This window comes from Ambystoma mexicanum, chromosome 13, assembly GCF_040938575.1.
Source record: "Ambystoma mexicanum isolate Mex_15411 chromosome 13, UKY_AmexF1_1, whole genome shotgun sequence".
NCBI classification, from domain to species: Eukaryota; Metazoa; Chordata; class Amphibia; order Caudata; family Ambystomatidae; genus Ambystoma; species Ambystoma mexicanum.
In genome coordinates, this window is record NC_090938.1 from 739,824,304 (window position 1) to 739,844,290 (window position 19,987).

At 42.6% G+C, this 19,987-nt stretch overlaps 1 protein-coding gene across 1 annotated transcript in view; it reads left to right on the forward strand.

The window, feature by feature from the left end:
• PRRT1 (proline rich transmembrane protein 1) overlaps window positions 1-19,987 on the forward strand; it is a 227,036-nt gene that overhangs the window by 197,608 nt on the left and 9,441 nt on the right. The window contains exon 3 of the mRNA XM_069635023.1: window positions 19,292-19,468. Within this exon, the coding sequence (XP_069491124.1) occupies window positions 19,292-19,468 (177 nt within the window). The remainder of the gene's footprint in view (window positions 1-19,291; window positions 19,469-19,987) is intronic.

Below are 19,987 nucleotides of genomic sequence, written 5' to 3' on the forward strand. Positions count from 1 at the left end.
GTCCAAAGTATCAGGTGTCAGAGATCTGGTGTTTTTATTAATCCAGATCCACACTGCAAGTCATCTGCAAGTCGTCGACATGTGTTTCGGTCTCAAAAGACCTTCTTCAGGACGTAGGGCACAAAGAAACTCTGCCATTTTCGAAAGCGTGTAAACCAATATTCATTCTAAAAAACATACATATACATTCGTCAGAAGAGTGTCATCCCTATTTCATTTCAGCAGTGACAAATATTGTCACAAAAAGTGTATCTACAAAATAGAATCACCAAGGACTACTCACCCCCAAGACCCAACTTCTGGGGTAGGAAAGTAGAACGTCGGAATCAATCCTCCACAGGACTCTATAGTATTCTAGACATCCTGTGGATAAACAAAGCATACCACTAGCTCTATTTTTGATCACCCAAGGTAGGTAATAATCAAACACCAAGCCATGCTAAACTCCATTAAAAAAACATTAGAAAGCGATGTACCAAAATACACTTACAATCTCTGTTGATCCATGCGATAAAAATTAATTCACACGCCTTTGGCATAATCAACTGATATATTCCAATTTTTGTATCCGGATGGTTCACATATGGACCAATGCACAGACCTCACTAGGGTCTTCCACCACTGTAAGAGTAGAGGAGACATACTGGTCAGTAACCTGTATGGTCTTGCTGCCACACAACGCTGCTGAATAGAGTTGCACATGCCAACTCAGGATTATAATACAAGTTGTCTGTTATGATGGAGATGGAAATCCCTCAGTCCCTCAGGATCAGGTCTACTACATTGCCAAAAGTAATATATTATATCGAGTCCTGATACCACTCAGATATATTCTCTTGTGTGGTCGTAAAGTACATGCAGAGTTTGCTCACACGTGTTCACTGCTTCCCCACCAGGCTGTCGAATCAATGGAATGCAAAACAAATCAGTTCCCCTTGTACCGCCTCCGGCTCCAGCGCCAAACTTACATATTTAAATTGGATCTAAACCATTAAATACGAGACAACAATTATTGTGGGCTTGCCGGCACAGGTTTGTGGCATTCGGAAAACAATCCAGCGGCACGTCTCTACTCTCGTTCGCAATGAACATAGAAAGGGGACGTCCTCTTTATATGAACAAACGGACATAACCTGGTGTGCTCGAAACACAAACAAGGGACTCAAATAGATCCCAAAAAGGCTACAGTACAACTAGATATCCCTTTCGTCATGCCATCTTAAATTGAACTGAGAGCACAAACATGCTATTAGGTATCGGTCTCCGGAATGATTAAGCATAAATAGTGTAGTCATGTGTCATATTTACGAGACACGTTGTGCTGCGGTAAACAATCCCAGCATATAATTATCGGAGCACGTCAGTGTGACATCTGACAATAGCTATCGGCACGCATCAGTGTGACATCTGAAAATAAAAAAATAAAAATTAAAAATCCTCTTCATGATTATAACGGGAGGGGGACCCCCTGATGGTCAAAATGGGGCCATCAGTATATCAATACACCTGATAATGTTCACCCTGTTATTATAGTCTATACTCCACAAGAAGATCTAATCAACATAATTTCTCCATTCCAACATGGATCTACAGGGCTCTCGATTAATAAACTTAGAATACTGACCCAAGATCCAATATTCAGCAGAGTGAAAGGTATACCAAACATCTAAGTGCATACATTCATTTTTACTCAATTATATTCCACATTGATGTAACAGGGTTGGGAAAGAACAAAATTATGCACAAATTAAGTGAGGGACAATTCAACTATATAATCTACCTCTCAGTTTTTTTACAACCAGCTTGTTCCACTCTACTGAAACATTAAGTCCATTCCGGACCGTATCCAAAGTATAAATCCATTTCTGTTCTATACGATGTAATATTGACCCCATATCACCTCCTCTCATATTGTTTTTTATGTGTTGAAGTACAAACCAACGTAGATCTATGTCTTTATGCTGGAATTTAACACAATGTTCCACAAGGGGTTTGTCAGCCACTTTGTTCCTTATGCAGCTTCGATGTTCTGAAATTCGTTGTCTGACTTCACGTGTCGTTTTCCCCACATACAACAGTTGGCATGGACACTTAATAACATAAATGACATTTTTGGTCAGACAATTGGTATGGTATTTCATTTTCCAGACTTTTTCCCTGTACTTGAACTCTCGTGTAGTTTCAGTAAGTGGACAAGCCACACATTTGCCACCTCTATAGTGACCAAGAATCGGGGGCTATCCCCTTTGGTTATTAATAGTTTGTTCTTTTGTTGGTTCCCTATAAGTATTTACTAATTTCTGTCTCAGATTTTGGTTACGTTTAAAGGCAAACATAGGTTTTTGTATAAGTGACCCTGGTTGTTTTATCAGGTTCCAATGCTTGTTTATGATCTTTTTTATATCACTACTTACAGGATTAAATGTTGTCACACATACAAGACGTTCCCTCCTTTGTTTTTCTCGAGTAGTAAGACATATATCTCGACTAGTGTAATCAGCTCTTTTCATTTGATCTTTAATTAGTCTCCTCGGATACCCTCTATTTACAAGTCTCTCTTTTAGATGGTCTGCGTGTACCTTAAACTCGTCTTTTTCTGCACAGTTCCTCCTAATACGCAAAAGTTGCCCGTAAGGGAGGTTCTGGCATAAACTGGACGGGTGAAAACTGTTGAAATGAAGAAGGGAATCCTTATCAGTGGGTTTTTTAATAAGAGTGGTGATGAGTTGGTTCCCAGATTTCTTGATAACTAAATCAAGAAAACTTACTTGACAGTGATTATACTCAATAGTAAATTTGAAGTTCATGTCACACTGATTTAGCCAATCGTGAAATTCCATTAATGACACCACAGAACCCCTCCAAATTAAAAATACATCATCGATGTACCGTCTCCAAAGTATTAGATGGAGTTGCAATGCAGGGTGGGCACTCAAAGCATTATTGGAACCCAGAATGAACTTATCTTCATGGTCGGCCATGTATAGGTTGGCGACATCCGGGGCGAATATCGCCCCCATACATACAGTGTCTGCCATTGACTCTTTGTTGGAACCCCTATCTGTTTATTCGGAATTCTTCCTTAAGCCCTTTGTTCTAGAGATGCCGTCATATGTGAGGGACTCGACGCATATGATTAAAATCATCAGTGACATCCAAGTGGAAGAGTCCGACATTCTGGTCACTATGGATGTCGAGTCCCTATATACGGCAATCCCCCAACTAGAATGTCTCCAAGTTTTGGGAAAATATCTCAACACGAGAACGAGACCGCATCAGCCCCCGACTGAGTGTATCCAAGAGTGCATAAGATTAGCGATGACGAATACTTCTTTCTTTTCAAGAAACATCTTTACAAGTAAGAGAAGGGGGTCAGTATGGGGGCGACATTCGCCCCGGATGTCGCCAACCTATACATGGCCGACCATGAAGATAAGTTCATTCTGGGTTCCAATAATGCTTTGAGTGCCCACCCTACGTTGCAACTCCATCTAATACTTTGGAGACGGTACATCGATGATGTATTTTTAATTTGGAGGGGTTCTGTGGAGTCATTAATGGAATTTCACGATTGGCTAAATCAGTGTGACATGAACATCAAATTTACTATTGAGTATAGTCACCGTCAAGTAAGTTTTCTTGATTTAGTTATCAAGAAATCTGGGAACCAACTCATCACCACTCTTTTTAGAAAACCCACTGATAAGAATTCCCTTCTTCATTTCAACAGTTTTCACCCGTCCAGTTTACGCCAGAACCTCCCTTATGGGCAATTTTTGCGTATTAGGAGGAACTGTGCAGAAAAAAGATAAGTTTAAGGTACACGCAGAACATCTAAAAGAGAGACTTGTAAATAGAGGGTACCCGAGGAGACTAATTAAAGATCAAATGAAAAGAGATGAATACACTAATTGAGATATATGTCTTACTACTCGAGAAAAACAAAGGATGGAACGTCTTGTTTGTGTGAAAACATTTAATCCTGTAAGTAGTGATATGAAAAAGATCATAAACAAACATTGGAACCTGATGAAACAACCAGGGTCACTTATACAAAAACCGATGTTTGCCTTTAAATGTAACCAAAATCTGAGACAGAAATTGGTACATACTTATAGGGAACCAACAAAAGAACAAACTATTAATAACCAATGGGGATTGCCCCCGATTCTTGGTCACTATAGATGTGGCAAATGTGTGGCTTGTCCACTTACTGAAACTACACGAGAGTTCAGGTACGGGGAAAAAGTCTGGAAAATGAAATACCATACCAATTGTCTGACCAAAAATGTCATTTATGTTATTAACTGTCCATGCCAACTGTTTTATGTGGGGAAAACAACACGTGAAGTCAGACAACGAATTTCAGAACATCGAAGCTGCATAAGGAACAAAGTGGCTGACAAGCCCCTTGTGGAACATTTTGTTAAATTCCAGCATAAAGACATAGATCTACGTTGGTTTGTACTTCAACACATAAAAAACAATATGAGAGGAGGTGATATGGGGTCAATTTTACATTGTATAGAACAGAAATGGATTTATACTTTGGATACGGTCCGGAATGGACTTAATGTTTCAGTAGAGTGGAACAAGCTGGTTGTAAAAAACTGAGAGGTTGATCATATAGTTGAATTGTGCCTCACTTGATTTCTGCATAATTATGTTCTTTCCCAAACCTGTTACATCAATGTGGAATATAATTGAGTAAAAATGAATGTATGCACTTAGATGTTTGGTATACCTTTCACTCTGCTGAATATTGGATCTTGGGTCAGTATTCTAAGTTTATTAATCGAGAGCCCTGTAGATCCATGTTGGAATGGAGAAATTATGTTGATTAGATCTTCTTGTGGAGTATAGACTATAATAACAGGGTGAACATTGTCAGGTGTATTGATATACTGATGACCCCGTTTTGACCATCAGGGGGTCCCCCTCCCGTTATAATCATGAAGAGGATTTTTACTTTTTATTTTTTATTTTCAGATGTCACACTGATGCGTGCCGATAGCTATTGTCAGATGTCACACTGACGTGCTCCGATAATTATATGCTGGGATTGTTTACCGCAGCACAACGTGTTTCGTAAATATGACACATGACTACACTATTTATGCTTAATCATTCCTGAGACCGATAGCTAATAGCATGTTTGTGCTCTCAGTTCAATTTAAGAAGGCATGACGAAAGGGATATCTAGTTGTACTGTAGCCTTTTTGGGATCTATTTGAGTCCCTTGTTTGTGTTTCGAGCGCACCAGGCGACGTCCGTTTGTTCATATAAAGAGGACGTCCCCTTTCTATGTTCATTGCGAATGAGAGTAGAGACGTGCCGCTGGATTGTTTTCCGAATGCCACAAACCTGTGCCGGTAAGCCCACGATAATTGTTGTCTCGTATTTAATGGTTTAGATCCAATTTAAATATGTAAGTTTAGCGCTGGAGCCGGAGGCGGTACAAGGGGGACTGATTTGTTTTGCACTCCATTGATTCGACAGCCTGGTGGGGCAGCATTGAACACGTGTGAGCGAACGCTGCATGTACTTTACGACCACACGAGAGAATATATCTGAGTGGTATCAGGACTCGATATAATATATTACTTTTGGGAATGTAGTAGACCTGATCCTGAGGAAATGAGGGATTTCCATCTCCATCATAACAGACAACTTGTATTATAATCCTGAGTTGGCATGTGCAACTCTATTCAGCAGCGTTGTGTGGCAGTAAGACCATACAAGTTACTGACTAGTATGTCTCCTGTACTCTTACAGTGGTGGAAAACCCTGGTGAGGTCTGTGTATTGGTCCATATGTGAACCATCCGGATACAACAATTGGAATATATCAGTTGATTACGCCGAAGGCGTGTGAATGAATTTTTATTGCATGGATCAACAGAGATTGTAAGTGTATTTTGGTACATCGCTTTCTAATGTTTTTTTAATGGAGTTTAGCATGGCTTGGTGTTTGATTATTACCTACCTTGGGTGATCACAAATAGACCTAATGGTATGCTTTGTTTATCCACATGATGTCTAGAATACTATAGAGTCCTGTGGAGGATTGATTCTGACGTTCTACTTACCTACCCCAGAAGTTGGGTCTTGGGGGTGAGTAGTGCTTGGTGATTCTATTTTGTAGATACACTTTTTGTGACAATAATAGTCACTGCTGAAATAAAATAGGGATGACACTCTTCTGAAGAATGTATATGTAAGTTTTTTAGAATGAACATTGGCCTACACGCTTTCGAAAAGGGCAGAGTTTCTTTGTGCCCTACGTCCTGAAGAAGGTCTTTTGAGACCGAAACACGTGTCGACGACTTGCAGACGACTTGCAGTGTGCATCTGGATTAATAAAAACACCAGATCTCTGACACCTTATACTTTGGACCGGGTCATTAGTATATGCAAAAACTAAGGCAGATTATACTCAGAGCAGTAGTTGACACTGCCTTGATATTTCAAATTGGTTTTATTGTTGATGGTTTGAAAGTGAAAGTATGGGATTAAGTGTGATTGCTTAAGATATGAATGTCCAAGTGATGGAATGAATTATTTGATTTTATGGTTTTACATCATACATACATGAATTATGTGCAATTTGTAGTTATTAAATATTAAAAATGTATATTTGAGAAAAGACTTTATGTGTTATCCCATTCTACTGGTCCACTTTGTTTCAATATAATGTACTTTACCTGAAGGACCAGGAATTAAAATTGCATTTACCCCTTTTCTTATTACGTGTCTCTGGTTCAGCCTGCAGTTGTTTCAAAAGGATTGCGCACTTTAATTTCCAACTGCTCAATATTGAGGCATCCAAGTGTTTTGGGTTGCTACTTAAGATCCGGTATTGGGGAAGGTCGTCCGCTCCCAAGACTTTCCTGTAAATAGATAACATGTTCCAAATGACTTTTGCATTGATTGAAATCAGACCGAGCTCAAATCTGATACAAGCGGTTGGAGTCCCTCTAGGGAGTGCTAACATTTTGCTCCAGAATGTATTTTCACACCATGGCCAGATCTCAGCCGGGCATCCTAGCATTGCTTCAGCACCAAAACATAGAGCCGGAATAACCTTTGACTTGTAGAATTCGACTACAGGTTTTATCGAGAATTTTCCGAATTTCTTATTCAGGGTATATCCTTGAGCTGTCAGAGATTTACATTTTCTTCGTATTTTCGCCACCATGTTGTCGTCATTTATCCGTGAGTTAATCAGCACTCCTAGATATTGTGATTCCATGGTGAGTAGAATAGGTTGTGAATCTATTTTCCAGGCGAATTTGTTCAACTTGCTTGCCCCCACTAGGTGTTGCAGCACTAATATCTCGGTTTTTAGTGGATTTATCACCAAACCATTTGCCTCAGTATATTCCTTCAATGCTGTCAGTTTCCTCTGTAAACCGATAGGTGTTACATCAAGTATTACAATGTCATCAGCATAGAGGATGTATCCCAGACTGTTTCCGTTTATTTTTGGATCGAATGATCTTATAGTTTCAAAGGCTCTACCAATGTCTGAAATAAAAGTGCTGAGTAAAGTTGCTCCCAGAGGGCATCCCTGCTTCACACCTCCAGTGGTCTAAATTTCTGAGGACAGGGTTCCTAGTTGGTCCAGTCTGACTTTTATCATTGTCTGGGAGTACAATTCTCTGATAGCAGCAAGCAGTCTAGCTGGACAACCCCAGTTTGTAAGTTTGTTCCATAATAGCTCACAATCTATTGAATCGAACGCATGAGCTAAATCTACAAAGGCTAAGTATATTTTTGCTTCCATCTTTAGTAGGTTGATTAGTAGTAGATTTAGTCCGCAGTCAACTCCTTTGACGAACCCAGTTTGTCGTTTATCGGCGATTTCTGCCACTTTTATCCAGTTTGTCAATTGTATCGATAGCTGTGTCGCAAAGATTTTCCCTACGACAACTAAAAGGGCAATTGGCCTATAATTTTTAGGATCAGTTCTTACTCCTTTCTTAAATATAGGTACAATTATAGACGATTACCAAGATTCTGGTATTCGTTTTTTAGCGATAATCTTCCTGAACAACGTGAAACAGAATTTAGCCCACGCTTCTGCATGAAGTTTTAACATCTGGTTTGTGAGCCCATCGGGGCCGGGGGGTCTTGACGAGCTTAATCGTTTGATGTTATCCAAGATGTCTGACTTGTCTATTGATAAGTCCCATTTTCTTAGTATTTTTTGCTCATGTTGCTGATTAGGCATGCTTTTCACAAACAACTTTCCGAAATGCTCTAACCAGTCGGCTTCTGTTACCGCATTATTTTGTATGGCATTTTGGGGCACAGCCATGTTGTTGATTACTTCCCAGAATGAGCAAGCATTTTTGGTTGTCAAAATGTGTAACATTTTTTCTGCATAATTCTGTATCATGATGCTTTTGTGCGAATGAAGCCACTTTTTATAGGAGTTTTGTACTTCTATTTTCTGTTTAGTGTAATTAGATGCTGCATTTGTAGGCAAGAGCCTGATAATTTTTCTCATTTCACATTTTTTTTGTCATACATGTGTGTGTTTTTGAAATTTGTGATCTTACTCTCCTTTTCAATTTCCCTGTACATTTGGAGCAAAGTTGAATATTCTAATATGTCTACATTGTCGTATGGGTTCTCCTCTAGCATTAGTTCTGCCATTGTAAAGATCTGAGTTTCTTTAAGTCTCAGTCGATTTCTCCCAGGATTAGTTGTTATGGTATGGTTCCATCGCTGTTCTTTTTTACTTGTTAGTCCTAAGAGAGTGATTTTAACCAAATCGTGATCACTATGTTGCATTTCAATTACATTTAAGTCAATGATGTTAGTTGTCAAATTTCGCAAAGCATAGAAGTAATCGAGAGTACTTTCATATTTTTCATTTCGCCATGTTGGTTTAGGCGGAATGTCTCCTTTCAGGTTTCCATTTAGTCTCATCATACCTCGAACTTCCATCTCCTCAGCCCATGTGGCTATCAACCGATTTTTTTTTGCAGAGGGTTTGGAACTTGATGGATCTCTGAGTTTTTGGACCCCCAGGCATTCCATATTAAGATCTCCACAGAGTATAATTTTAGGATTTTTCTCACTAGATAGAATTGAGTCTATTAAGACACCCACTGCGTCCAAATATAGCGACTCATCTGAGGCGTCGTGCTGCCAATATAGATTAATTACGTGAAGATTTATGATATTTCCACCTACATTCTCTTCCTCGGTGGTTATGATAACATATTGAATATATGGTGAGAGGTTTATTGTTTTTAATATTCTCATGCCCTTGCTTCTTTTAACAAGTGTTAGCAAGCCAGCCATCGGTCTACCTTTAGTCTGCTTAATGGCCGGATTCCAAGCTACTTCATAGCCTTCTACCGTTGGCTGGTTTATGAGCCACGTTTCTTGTAGGCAAATTATCTGCAAATTTCCAAAGTTACTTAGGCTATTACTCAACAAATGCATGAATCCTCTCGTATTCCATGTCCCCATTAAAGTTTCATGAGAACTGGTTATTTCCTGGCATTACTTCTTTTGTTGATTGTTCAGTGAGGCAGCTTCCCAGCTCCACTGTTTATTATCATCCTCTTTAGTTTCCGTTTTGTTCGCCAGATCTTTGATTATGTTCACTTTGTTTTTTGCATGCAAATGTGATCTTAATCTGTTTCTTCTGTCCAACCTCGCTTCCGTCCTTACTCAAGTCAGGTTCTTCATCCAATTCATTTCTCATTTAATCAAAGTGAACTTTTTGACTGCCAGTAGTTATCTCTTTTAGGATCTTCTCTTCCTTTCTTTTGGGATTTTGGATTGATGATATCCGATTTCTTACATTGTGGTCCTCTCCCTCTGGTTCGGTTATTCCGAAACCTAGGGCTTTGAATTCATTGGTATTCTCAACTAAGATGTCTCTTATGGCTCTTGAATAAATGTGCAACAATACACGGTCAGTTATTGAATTGTGTATAAATTCCACGGTTTTAATATCATTCATTGTTAATGAGCGCAATTGTGGTATAAAATTCAAAAGCTGGAGAACGTTATATCTGTTTAGAATGAGGCCATCCTCAGAAGGTCGGATTCTTTCTAATAATATGCAAAAGTTTGAGGTTATGTCCTGCTGCTTATTTTTCTTCTGTACGGGCTGTTTTGGATTTATAAACAGGACCCTCTTGTCTTCTCTCCATAGTTCTTTGCCGTCTTCCAGCCTCAGAGAATCACTTTGTTTGTTGTTTCTTGGCACGTTTTCACTTCTTGAATCATCAATTAAGGGCGTTATGTTGCCATGTTTTAGGTGAAACTTTTTGACCTGCGGAAGTACAGTGCTTTTTTCCAATCTATTGTTGCGTACATCTCATCTTTCATCCAAAGTCAAGCGCTTTTTTGGTTCAGATATTTGCTCTTCTGATCCTTCACTTGGTACGGTCTTTTTATTTTCCTTCTCTGGAGTAACAGCTATAGTGCAAATTTTTTTTTCTGACTGGTCATTATTGAGGTGCCACTCTAGCATCATTTGTGCTTCCGGATCATCTTCCTCTTCGAATGATGAGTTGCAGCTGTTTGAGTCGTAGGTAGACAGATTTGCCAGGTCCTCTATTATTTTTCCTTCATCAACCTCTGAGTCATCAGGAATGATTTCGATTTTTTCTTCCTGTATTTGATTCTCCTCTGAAGTCTCAGGTTCTCCAGGCACAGATTGCATATTGGAGCTCGGATGCTGGTACCTTGTAGCGGTTTGAATCGTTACATTCAGAGATTTGATGTTTCACAAGAATTTACATGAGTTTTTGGCGTTTACTTTCTTTTTGTTTGGCATATTTTTAGTCTTCTTTATTTGTTTTTTAGGTAGATTTCCTTTCTCTCCACCTTTAAGAGGGATCTCCCTTTTATTTTTATCGAAGATGGCGAACATCTAATTTTTATCTACTGTTTTCTCTTGATGTCATGCCTCATCAGGACCCGCAGTCCCCATAATACTCTCTGCGTTAGCTGAAGTTGAGGGTTGACCATCTCTCACTTCGTCTTCTAGACTACCGCTAGGTTGAGGCTCTTTTCCTCTCTGTTCCGGCGCGAGAGTATTTTCAGGCTGTTTACTCTTCATCTTCTCATCTGCATCTGTTAAGTACACAGGGGGCCGAGATGAGGGAGATAGAGCATCTTTGTTATACATTATACAGTTCTCTGGTTTTTCAGTGATTTGGTTCGTAAGCATATCCTTGTTTTCAATTCTCATTCTGTTTGCCATGTTATTTTCTCTTATTATTTCTGTTGAACTCCCGCCGATCTCTTTTACTTGTGTTGGCTGCTCTTCTTCCATTGTGTGTTGCTTTTTCAAAATTGCTAGAGCCTCACGTGCTAATTCGGCGAAAAGCCTTTTATCATCAGCGCTATTTTTTACTTGTTCCTTTACTTGCGCAACAAAAACATCATTGTACAAAGAGCGATGGATTTTGTCCTCTTGATGTGCTTGCTCTATCTTTGTTAATTTTGTATTCACTGTAGCCATTAAGGAGATTTGTTCACCTAGGCTCTCGTTTAGATGTTCATAAAGTTTTATCAAGGGCGCAACAGTTATTGTTAAGGCTGAAATGATGTTTGGTCGCAATTGATTTATCACATGCTCTACCAATTCGAAGCAATCTGATTGCGGATCTCTCTGCCCTTTTGAAGAATCATAACTCTTTCGATTGATCTGTCTCCGTACTTTGGGATATTCTCTTTCAGCAATCGAGGAGTCGGTATCAGTACTGCTCTCATCGCTTGTATCTATAGCATCCGATTTCGCATTCGCACTGTACAGACTTCTTCTTTTTCTTATAACATTTCCACCTACAGGTGTATTTTTATATCTAGAAAGGCGGCATCTATTTTGGCTTTCGCGCTTCTGTGAGCAGGCTACTGCAATTGGACTTGAGCTAGACCCAATCCTTCTGCATTTGTTCGGGCCGTAAGAATCTTCGTACTTTCTTTGTTTACTCATTGATTTTTCCCTGTATTCTCTGCTTCCTGTATTTCCCAAGTCTTTTAACATCAAGGGAAGATTATCAGATTTTTCAGACACTAAGTGGTTCCTCGATTGAGTTGCAGGAGCTGCAAACTTTGCATTTATGTTTTTTAAGTCCGTGATCAATTTGTCAGCCAAAAACAGTGAGTTCCTCCTTTCCGTAGGTGACAATTCCGGTAGATACACCGCCGATTTGATCACATGGCCATCACCAAAAATCTGCTCATTCGCTGTCACAAAGACTTCACTTTCAGGTTCCACATGGGGGTTTAGGTGGTAGGCAGATTGTATTTGAATGACCTCATCGGCTTCTGTTCTTGGTTTTCCTTCTAAACATGCAGCTGGTAATGAACAGAGCGGTGCGGACAGGTCAACTGTAAGGAATTTTTTGTCTGATCATACTTTTTCACGTTATTGCATGAATTCTTGTTGTTTTGCAGCACTCGCCATGCAGGCACTCGCAGTGATGGTGGAGATATTCTCAGGGTAGGTATCAACACAACTTGGTGCCATTCCTCGCCAAACCTGCCGTTCAGCAATGTGGTATTTTGGCAGTATTCCTTCGGCATTTGAGTTGCCTTTATTTGATTAGTATTCATTTTTTCATGATTGCAAGCCCCTCCACATTTACAGGATTGGCTTACATCTCTTTCCCTGAGGTCAAGAGTCACTCCGGAAGTACTTTCTTTCTTTTCTTCCATCTCATCTGAGTCTTTTATGAGCTCCTCACCCCCATAATCACTGAGGCCACTGCGGTCACACGTGCGATCAGACACAGCAGCCGGCCCGTCGCTAGCGCGCACCAACCGCTCACCTCCAGCAACTCTCCCCTTCAGCTGAGCTGAACGTGCCTTCAGGGCGACTGCGATCACATCATTCCTCAGCCCAACATCCAGTCTCCCGCACACACCTGTATCTGGGGGGGTTGAAGCAGCCAAACATATACCGTCAGTGTCCCCTACGCATTCCTGCGCTGCGCTCGCAGAGCGGCAGGCGCGTCCAGAGCAGTGTGTGGGCGGGAGACTGTATGGTCCGGAGCAGTGTGTGGTGTTGGGCAAACGGAACCGGGGGAGGAGAGGTCCTCTTCTCGCATGTTTTGTCATTCAGCATTTTTTTAATGAAAGTGTTCTGTATACTCGTTAAGCTGCATAAAACGACGTTCTTACCATCTTTCTTCTCGTTTCTCACTTCCTCCATACAGCACCCTGCAGCAGCGGACTGTAATCGCCTCAACCGCGATCGAGTCAACGGCGAGGCAGTACTTATCGCTCGTAGGGGAGCTGGTTCCATTACCACAGCTTCTGAGTGTTTAGAAGGGTCCGGGTCTTCACAACCGGCGCAACCAGAGCCAAGCAGCAGAAAAGCAGCACTCTAAACAACAAGTGCACCGCCCTTTACTCCGCAGCCGGGCTTCATGCTGCAAGGGCTCGATGCACTGTTTTTTAACTTCCTGGTCCTGCAGGGGGTGTGGCTTCTTGTCTCCGGTAGCCTTAAAGCAAATGTTCCTCCAACACGCAATTTGTGCTGCAATGCGCGGACACAGTATGAATCCAACAGGCTTCCAATAGTATTTCCAATAGTATTTCCAGTCAGAGCCACAGCAGAAAAACAGCATTTTAAACAACAAGTGCACCGCCCTTTACTCCGTGGCCGGGCTTCACCTAGTCCTGATGTTCCTTCTCAGGACTTCTATGGATATAATCAACACAATCCTTTAATTGCCTGGTGTACTCTCCTGCCAGGGCTTCTGGTTTACACAAATGAATATTTGACAATTTGTCCGTTCGTTTTTTCTCACTCAGTTATGTTGCTCCCAATTATTTGCCTTCGGTGTGGTCGCTGATACGCCCGATGTCCATGCTGCCTCCGGCAGGACTCACCGGCTCTGGTTGGTGTTCCTGGATTCTCTTGTGGTCAGCCGGTGAAGGGTTTCTGTCTGTGTTCTTCTGGCGACCACCTTTAAGTTGATCCTCCGTCCTCCGCGGCTTCCACTTGACACGTCTCCTTCCTTCTTGGCTCCAGTAAGTGAAGCGCTCCCTTCTGTCACCTGCGAAAGCCCAGGAATCTTTCACTGGCTCCTGGTGTTCCCACAGCATTTCCTGATGTAGCAGCTTCCTTCTTCATCTGTGAGCCGCCTAGCTCCACCACGCCGGTCCCAGCCTTTCTGTCTCTTGTTCCTCTCAGAGAAGTGCAATTCTCTCCCACCAGTAGCTGTAGCAGCAGACCTCGACTCTCTGCTTCTGCTGCTTACAGTTCCCGGGCACAGGTGTATGCGAACAACCACTAGAGCACTTGCTGAGCTTGTGGCCTCCTGCACTCTGCATTGCTCATTCCCTCTTCCTTGTGCCAGTATTTTGAGAATTCTGGGAAAGGAAGTCCATTGTTAACAATTGACTCAAAGATCTTGGATAAACATTTTCAAAGGTTTTCAATGGCAAGCCAGTGCTGTATACTTGATAAGTGGAACTGGAAAAGGTGGCACACAGGGCACACCAAAGTTGGAAGGTTGGTCTATAGGCTTGGTGAAAAGGCTTTCCCTAGTCTTCATAGGAGAAGGAGTAGATGTATGACAATAGGCCATGAGAGTTTTGTATATGGGAGGGTTGTTTTCATTAGGATTGATCATCATTCCTCCACTCCTCTCCCTCATCACAGTACTGGAAAAGTGCTCTTCATTGAGGTGACTCTTATTCTTCCTCATCCAGTACTATTTAGGGGATTGATAAGAGGAGTACAATTTATGAGATTATTATGTGAGAACACTGAAGGTGTCCCACCTGCTAGTCCCCGAGGATCTGTCATTCAGGTGGCCAGGACACAGCCATCACTTTTGGATCCAGTTCCTGGGGGTGGACCATTGCGGGAGGATCACCTGGATGGGGGGTCTTTGGGGAGTGGAAGTGGGACACCGGATGGTGAGACGCGGTATCCCTTTCCCTGTAACACGTTTACCCCACCCTACCACGTAGGATACTTAGGAACTCAACCTCCCGCCCCCTTTTCAACACAAACACTTTCTAACGGACAGCTCACTGGGAGAGAAAACGGACTAACACCCAAGCCGTACACCTGACGTGTCCCAATACAATGGTCAGGCAGGGTCAGGCACACACCTGACTTTCATCACACTTCCCCACATGGATAAAAGGCGGAGCATGAAAGCACACTCTGAGGAAGGCAAAGCGCACGTGGAAGCAGCAGTTCCATTATGGCCATTTAATCTAAGGCGATAGACGGCAAGACAGAAGAGGATTGCAATGAGGGAAGTGCCCTTTACCTTTTCGGTGAAAGACAGTAACCTTCATGAGCCTTCGGGAATAGGAAATGTAAGACCCGGAATCAAAGCTGAAGAATCCTGCATTGTGTGACAGAGGTACCCGGGGCTCTCCTGCATCGATAGTCAAGGCGGGGAGAATCGTTTGCCGCTATGGTACTGTCCTTGGCACCTACAACGAAGCAGCCCCAGTGAAGACAGCACAGCCAGTGAGTTGGGGAGAATGATATCAGACTGGTATGTGATGAATCCAAGGTTGCAAGCAGCAACATTGTATAAAGAAAACTGAAGAAAACAGTGTATGAAGCGTATGTGGCAAGCAACGCAAATATAATTAAAACAACAGATGAGTGACTGAACTTTGAAGCCAAGATATGATACCGCAGACAGAGTGATCTGGCACCACCTAGATGCTCTTTCGAAAAGTCTCTGTTGGGTATGCAGCTGAAAGGTGGCAAATGTTAGAATGAAAGGAATTGTGAAATCGAAGTGGTCCTGCAACGGGTCAAGCCAAACCCTGTGCACATTCAAAAGTCTTCGATAGTTGATGTTAATTGAAATTGGTCTGAGCCCAGACGAGCAAGACTAATTGTTTTAAAAAGGGATCTGAACCTGGCTGAGGGCAATCCAGGGTGAAATGTGAGTCACCTGAAAAGGAATATACTACGAACATTTTGTTAAGAGGATCTGAACCTGGATGAGGTGGATCCAAGCTGACAAACAATGTATTAAAGGGATCTGAGCCCGGCTGAGGGGGATCCGGGGTGAATAGTGAATCACCTAAATTGAATACTTGTGAAAATCTAAAGAGGAAAATAACTTATTGTTTATTTGGTCGTTTCCTGCCCTTTGAATGAATAGACTTTGATAAGCAAAGAGTTCAACACAGAAGGCCCTGATGGTAACGATTGACCTGTATCATCATGCTAAAGAAGCCAGAGACTGTGCTGCGCTCGAGTGATTGTGGGGAAGGGAGGCCAACGGCCTGAATACCCTGACATTTCTTTTTGTGAACACTTATTCCTTTTTGTAACCCTGTTTCCCACACTATTTGTATTTAGAGGTAAGGATTGCCAACAGGTTTATTAGCACAGGCCCTTTTATTTTGGCAAGACATCACTAGGACTGCGCTATTATTATTATTTGATGGTCGTACTTGCTCCCATCTCTAGATTTAAGATTATATAGGCGTTTATCACCCCCTTTTTGAAGTTCAATAAACACGCTTGAACTGTGGTCACTGTGTCTGTCTTACTGTTGATACCATGCCTTCCTTACAATCAGGGGAGGGATGGTTCTTAGGGTCATAAAAAGGTGGTTTAGTGTCCCTTGATTGGCAGGAATACTGTGTGCCATCTGGTGAGGCCACTTTACTCCCATTAGAAGTATCTCCCTCCACACGGTCCTCTCTCGGGCAGCCACCCCTATGGTCAGGATCAGGTAGCGGCCATCCTTCCCTGGCCACATGGGGAGAGACCTTCCCAAGGGAGATAGTGGTGGCATCGGCAGATTCATCACAAAGCCCAGACTCACCCCTGGTCTCTAGAGGAAGATCTCCATGCCCATAGTGATCTGTTCAGACCTTCTAACTATCTCCAGCTTTGCAATCTTCCGATGGTAGATGATGCTGTCATGTCAGTTTTATCTTTCTAATCCTAGTCAAATCAGGACCCTGGCATGATATTTCATGGGTCCTCTGGTTGTGTATGTACACAAGTTGTGCATCTGTGTATTTGTATATTATTTGATTTATAAATCGCTTTTGCAAAAGTGCTACATAGAAGAGAATGACAGTACAATTCATGAAACAATAAAAATCAGGTCAGCCAAAGAGGACAGAGTCGAGGAACATTACAGAGGATCAGGTAGAAGGGGTGCTTAAGCAGCAGTGTTAAGAAATAAAGATTTAAGAGGAGTCTGGAAAAGATGGAGAGTGGGGAAGGATCTGCTGTCAAGGGGGATGAGTTCCAGTCTTTGGGGGCAAAGAGAGAGAAAGAGCAAACATGGGATTGAGTGCAGGGTGATTTCTGGACAGAGAGAAGGAACTGGGATTCTGATGGAAGAGACGTGATGGGGTGGGAAAAGAAAGTAGAGCCGAGAGATAGGGGGCTAGTCCACGAGTGCTCTTGAAAACAATACAGAGCAAGTGGAAGAGTAAGTGGTGTTCCAATGAAAGCCAGGAGAGAGCACCGAGAGTAATAGAAGTGCGAGGAGAAGGGCAGAAAAGAGTGCGCACAGCAGAGTAGAAAATAGAGTGGAGAGGGGCGAGATGATAAGCATGAGGACCAATAAGTATAGAGGAGCAGTAGTCAAGGCAGGAAAGACAAGTGTGGAAAGGAGTAGTTCAGTGCCCTGGAAAGTGAGGAAAGGTCAAGCTTTCTGGTTGTTGTAAAGCTGAATCTACACGCGTGCTACCTTCCAGTACCAGAACGTGTCCAGGGACTGTAGTTATAAGCTGTCCATGATACAGAAGGCAGATAAAACCACACACCACCACAGAAAGCCTACCTGTGACAGCAATGGATTGGCAGGCAGAGGGACAAAAAAGTATTGGTGCATCACCTCCACTGAAAGATGGCAGTGAACATACTGCCCAACACAAGGAGCAAACGCTTTATTTGTTTTTAACCTGCGCGTACTCTCATGTTATTTGCCTCTGCAAGTCGGTTTCATGGAGGGCAGCATCATGCATGACCCCCTGGCCCTGCAGACTCTCACCTAATGGTGGCTCAGAACATCCTTGACATACAAAGGCTTGCCTATTGGTCAGCAAGAATTCCAGGGCAAAATGTCTCATAAACTGGTTATGTTGAATCATACTGGTCATCCCAAACCTCATTGACCTGCAAATTCTCACCTACTGGTCGCTCCGCTCGGAATGTCTTTGGCTTATGACTACTTGGTCACTTAGACAACACACATCTCTTTGTCCTGCAAACCCTCACATATTAGTCACTCAGAACCAGCTTAGCTTAGGAAGACTTCCCTGTTGGTTGTCCAGTACCTCCTTGACCAGCATCTCATCAAATGTTGGCCACTTAGAACCTGCTTGGCTTGCAGAGGCTTACTTATTGTTGGCTCAGAACCTTGTTGCATTACAAAGACTCACCTATTGGTCACCAAGTGACATCTTGGCATACCACGCCTGACCTATTGGTCGCACAGGACTATTGGCCATAATATATCACCCAGAACCTCCTGGCTTTCAAAGACTTAACTGTTGGTCGCTCAGACCTCCTGACACTATGCATTTTCACCCGGCGGCTGGTCAGATTCTCATTGGTCTACATGGATACACTTATTTGTTTCCCACAACCCATTGGGAACAAGTTGTCACCTACTGGTTGCTCAAGCCTTCCTGGTGCACACATTCTGAGACCAATGGTCCTTGTTTTATAGACCGCCAGAGATCTCCTGCCCCCAGCTAATTAAAAACATTATTATTAGCAGGGGGGGGGCTTGTGGTGCAACCAGTGTGGGTGAGCATTGATCCATCTATTGTTTAACATCAATGTTTTTCTTGGTTTAACAGCTGATTTGTATAACTGTATCTCATAAAGCATTCAATATAAATGTACCTTCAACCAGATGCCCCACACACCTTGCATGTGTACACACTACGAACAAAATGTGCTTCTGACACAAGAGAGAGGCTCAAGCAATTGGGGACTGAGAACTGTGTTTTGGTATTGCACAGCGAAGCTCTTTGCATAGATGGGCTCTTGTGAATGGCATAGGACTCTCTGCAAGATGCTAGCCTCAATACCTATGCATTTTCTTCAAGCAATGACTCAAATTCAAAATATGAGGTGGCGGGACAGTATCTCGAGCAGAAAGAATTGTAAAATGCAGGTGTGCGCAGTGCTGTTGCTTCCATTCATAAAAAGGTGAATATGTAGATTCCATTTCCCCCACCCCTTCCATTGAATCCAGGAGGTGATGGGTATTTTAGGCAGCAGCTGGCACCTTCTGCTATGCAACAATCTCTAAATAAATTATTTCGTTTTTTTTCTGATCCTGCAGCAGTACCAGACGGGGAACAAGGCGGGTCAGCCAGGAATGGCACCAGGCCAGATGCACCCGGGTATCGGAGTCTTGGAGCCACGGAGGGCCCCGCACGACTACCTCCCCATTGCTGTGCTGACCACTATCTGCTGCTTCATGCCCACTGGCATTATCGCCATCATCAAGGCTGTGCAGGTGAGCACCTCCCGTAAGCACCCCGCCACTACACACCCTGTCGTACCATGCTCTCTCATTGCTGACTGTCTGTCGCTTGGTCTGCTTCATCCACTCACTCTGCTTGTCCTTCACCCTGTCTTCCTGCATCTTCGAGTAAGGACAGCTGCATGGATCTTATGTCCAAGCCAAAGAGATTACGTTCTGCAGGTGCAAGATAAGATACTAGTTCAGTGCCCGCCTCCTCTGATGGGAGTGGGGGATAGGGGGGTGTTTGACAGAGGGACCTTGAGAAATCGAAGGACTGGATGGTGGCAGCCCCCCTCAACAATTCTCCCTAGCAACCTCTCCATTCTCACAGACCATAGGACACTCAAACAACACACTAAATCCATTTAGTAGAAAAGGTTGTGTGAGTGGAAGACAGGTTCCTGACCAGGAGCCTTCTAACAACTGAACAGAGCACATTTCCCTTTGGCCCACCAGCAGCACCCCAGACCCACGTTGCGGCCAATTGTGTTGTGTATTGTGGGGTGAGAT